This window comes from Galeopterus variegatus, unplaced genomic scaffold, assembly GCF_000696425.1.
Source record: "Galeopterus variegatus unplaced genomic scaffold, G_variegatus-3.0.2 Scaffold185, whole genome shotgun sequence".
NCBI lineage: Eukaryota > Metazoa > Chordata > Mammalia > Dermoptera > Cynocephalidae > Galeopterus > Galeopterus variegatus.
The window spans coordinates 572582-576551 of record NW_007726296.1 but is presented as its reverse complement, the minus strand read 5'-3'; the positions used below and the strand labels follow the sequence as shown (position 1 = coordinate 576551).

The window sequence follows — 3970 nt, the reverse complement described above, 5'->3', positions numbered from 1 at the left end:
CAAATGGTATTTACATTTTTCCAGTCCTACTAATAAGCCCTTTCTTTTCACTACGGAGAAGACGGCGTTCACTCGCCCTCCCCAAGATGGCGTCACCTCGTCCCCCATCCAATCCGCTCACTCAAGATGGCGCCTATTGCAGTAAAGCCGTATCAGCCCTTCTCAAGATGGCGCCTACGCTAGTCCTTGATACCTTCCGCCCTCTTCAAGATGACCTTAGCAGTTAGCTGCAACCCTCGGCGCCCCGTTTGACCTTTCCAAAATGGTAGCTGACGCAACACGCACCCTGTTCTGACCTCCTCAAGATGGCGCCAAGATCGCAGACTCACGCATGCTCAGCGTCGCTGCCAAAGACGCTTCCGGTCGCGCCGGAGGCAGGTGCGGGAGGACTGCGCGGACTCGGGAAGCGTCTATGTCGGGCCGGGACGGTCCGGCGCGACCATGGACCGGAGAAAGAAGCCTTTGGACGTCACGGCCTCCTCGGTGAGTGAGGGTGTGAGATGACACTACGGGTTCCTGGTTCTCCCCGCCTCCATATGACGAGCATCTCGATCTAGTCTGTTTCTTCATCCGGGGACCCGGGTCTGACCACTTCCCTTCAGCACGAATCCTGACCTGGCTTTTGTCCTCCCGCTGGGGACCCAGGCCCGTTTTCTCACTTGCAGGACCCTGTCCCGGCGTCCTCTCTGGGTTTGCGCCTCCCTGGGCCGGTCTCCCCACCGCAGGGACCCGGGCGCCGCCAGCCTGGTCTTCCTGCAGGCGGGGAGGAACCCCGGCCTGCGCTTGCTGTGTAGACATTCCCCTCCCTGGTTTCTTCTCCAGTTAGGGGTCAGCACGGCCCTCCCAGAACATTAGAGTGTGACTTATCGACAGTGCCCAGCGTCCCCCCTTCAGAACCTCAACAGTTTTTAATGCGCCCATGGGGTGCGCTGCCCGGGAGCTGTGAGGTCTGACGACTTGTAAGCAGTTTTGTTAAAGTAGCTGCTCAGGAAGAAAACTTGCTCTGGGCACGTTGATTGTGCCCACATGGTATGCACTTCTCTGAATCCTCCCAGCTGCTTTAGCAAGTGAGGTAGGCGCTGTTCATATCCCCTTTTTGTAGGTGATGAAATCGAGGCTCAGAAAGGTGAAGTCGCTTTCCCCAGCTTACCTACAGAATTCTAGGTGAAGACCGGCCAGCCACCAGAAAAGAAACAAAAGAATTCTTAGTAGTAGAAACCAGCTCATTCAGTCTGGTTGCCTTTTCCATTACATCAGGGCATATTGCCTAACCTTTTATTTAATCTTGAGTTTACTGCGGATTATTAGGATGCAAAGGGAGTACAAGGGAAACATCTACGTGTTCCAATATTTGAATACCTTTTCTTCATCTAATATTGAACGTTGGTACTGGTTACTAGGTTTGAGGATTGGGAACCAAAAAGCTATAAATACTAAAGTCAACCTATCCTGACAAGTTAAGATTAGCAATAATTATAATAGGAATGCTACCTGGGAATTGATAATCTTCTGAACATCTTGCTTTATTTTTTTTTTTAAAAAAAGATGACCGGTAAGGGGATCTTAACCCTTGACTTGGTGTTGTCAGCACCACGCTCACCCAGTGCGCAAACCGGCCATCCCTATATGGGATCCGAACCCGTGGCCTTGGTGTTATCAGCACCGCACTCTCCCGAGTGAGCCACAGGCCGGCCCAACATCTTGCTTTTAAAACTCAAAATAGTTGTAGAATAGGAAAATGTAGGGCTGGAAAGTTGATGCGGTTAAGAAAGCTTAGAAGAAAGGGTGAACGTTTTTCATTTGTTTTTAAGAATTTAGAATATTAGATCCTAGAATGAAACTGCCCTTTGCATTATTAAAATCTAAGGTTACTTTTAAATTGATTTCTTCCAAAATAGAAATCATTGAACTTAGTCATTTTTATTTGCCATAGAAATCGGTTCATGATAAATATTATTTACAAATGTTCATGTGTGTAAACGGCTGTACATGATCCTTTAAAGAGGAAACTGTCATTATACCCTTTTCTGCAGAAGGACAGTGGTGTGACTGATACAGCTGAGGGAAAGGCACAAATATTCACCCAACTGCTCCGTTCCCTCACCCTGGCCGCCTTTTCCATTCCTGAACCGTGTGATTCTGCTAAACGCGCAGTTTCTAAAACAGACTAAATCAGACTTGGAGTGTTCTTGTCATTCACTCAGTCTACTTTATTTCTGGCTGTTAAAATCTTGCCCATCTTTTAAGGCTCAGCTCAAAGCTTTCTCCCTCCAATCACTCTGGACAGAAAGAAATGCTCCTTCATCTGAACTCTTATGCTACTTTTCTTCCACTGTAAAGTCATTTATTACATTTGTTACATTTTTCTGGTACTGTAAGTTACCTGGCTGTTTGAGGCAGGAAGTATGTCTAATTCATGTTTGTATCCTGCTGTTCAATGTTGTGTCATGCACATACTGGATGCTCAGATAGTTGCTGAACAAAGATAGAAATAATAAATTGTTGTGATGATTAAATGAGATTACAATATGAAAGGGTGCCAGTCATAGGGAAGGTGCTTAATTATGTTAGTTGAATCTGAATCTAAAACATGCAGTCTTCATTTATTTACTTTTCTGTATCACTCTCCCCTTGCCCAGAGGAAAGCCTTGAGTGTTGAAAGTTAGAGTAGAAATGCATTTCAATAGAGATGGAATAAAATATAACCTAATTTAATTTTGTACTGGATTCTACATTTAAAGATTTAATCTTGTGTCCATTTAGAGGAACTTGAAATCTTGGTTTGAGAATCACAATGACATAGAAATCCAATCACCTGCTAGAATTAATTAAAATGTTTTTGTTTACTTACTGTTTTTTTTTCCTAGTTGGTAGATCTTAAGGCCGAACTCTTCCGAAAACAAGAAGAATTCAAACAAGAAAAACTTCTAAAAGATTCTGGAGTTTTGGGAAAACCAAAAACAGCTAATAAGGTAAAAATAAGATCTAATTATCTCCATCAATTCCAAACATGGGAGAATTATGCCATACTTAAGTTGTTTGAAAGTTTAGTGGTGTCTGCTGTATATAAATGTTAAGGAAAAATTCCTGTCCTATATTTGAACATCTGCATGAAATATTTCAAATATTAAGATAGAAATTAGTAAGGTTATTACAAAGCACATTATAATGCTCTAATTCTTTAGCACTTCTTTTGGAAAAGTGTGTGGTATTAATGATTGTTTGCATTCTCATGGAAGATTATGTGGTTATATAAGTGTTACAAATCCAGAGATAAACAACTAGATAATATAGAAACATAGCACAAAATATTAGGATCTTTAGGAGTTGCAAATGATTTTTCAATTTTGTAGGTAATGATATCTGCTATATGTATTATTAATTCTTTAATAGGTACATTTTTATTAAAATCTTGAATTAAGTTGTAATGATTCAGGAAATAAAAGGTAGTAAAAGAAGTAACTCTATGCAGTTGCATAAAGAAATTTGTTATACAGTTTGGCGCTTTTTTCCCCCCAGCTCCAACTTTGCTGTGTACAGCCAGTCTATTAGTAGGACGTAGATTAGCTGTCAGAAGATCTAGTTATCTCCAGTGATTTATGATTTATAAGATCTGACGATCTCCTTTTTTTTTCTGAAACACCAGTAGAGATTTCTTTTCTGCAATCATGGGGGGGTTCTGTTTTGTCTTTTTAAATTATTCTCCAGAAACCAAGTATCTGGAGCAAACAGAATGCAGGAGTTTCAAATCGAGCTGAGAAGGATGCTGAACAGAAGATTGAGGAACAGAAGACTTTAGACAAAGCAAGGTAAAATGAAGTTGTGATAAATGTAGTTACCTTTGAGCCTACTTAAGCAAAGAAATGAAAAGTTCAAATTTTACTTTTTGTTTGTTTTTGGCAGCTGGCCAGTACAGGGAAAATTTTACTTTTCCATTTACAATTTTGATTTTTAGCATACTTCTAGCCCA

The 3970-nt window shown here is 41.6% G+C and overlaps 1 protein-coding gene across 1 annotated transcript in view; it reads left to right on the top strand.

Annotated features, from left to right (window-relative positions):
• Positions 1-294: 294 nt before the first annotated feature.
• Positions 295-3970, top strand: part of CCDC174 (coiled-coil domain containing 174) — a 24376-nt gene continuing 20700 nt past the window's right edge. The window contains exons 1-3 of the mRNA XM_008564377.1: positions 295-483; positions 2868-2972; positions 3709-3809. Of these exons, the coding sequence (XP_008562599.1) occupies positions 442-483; positions 2868-2972; positions 3709-3809 (248 nt within the window). The 5' untranslated portion in view covers positions 295-441. The remainder of the gene's footprint in view (positions 484-2867; positions 2973-3708; positions 3810-3970) is intronic.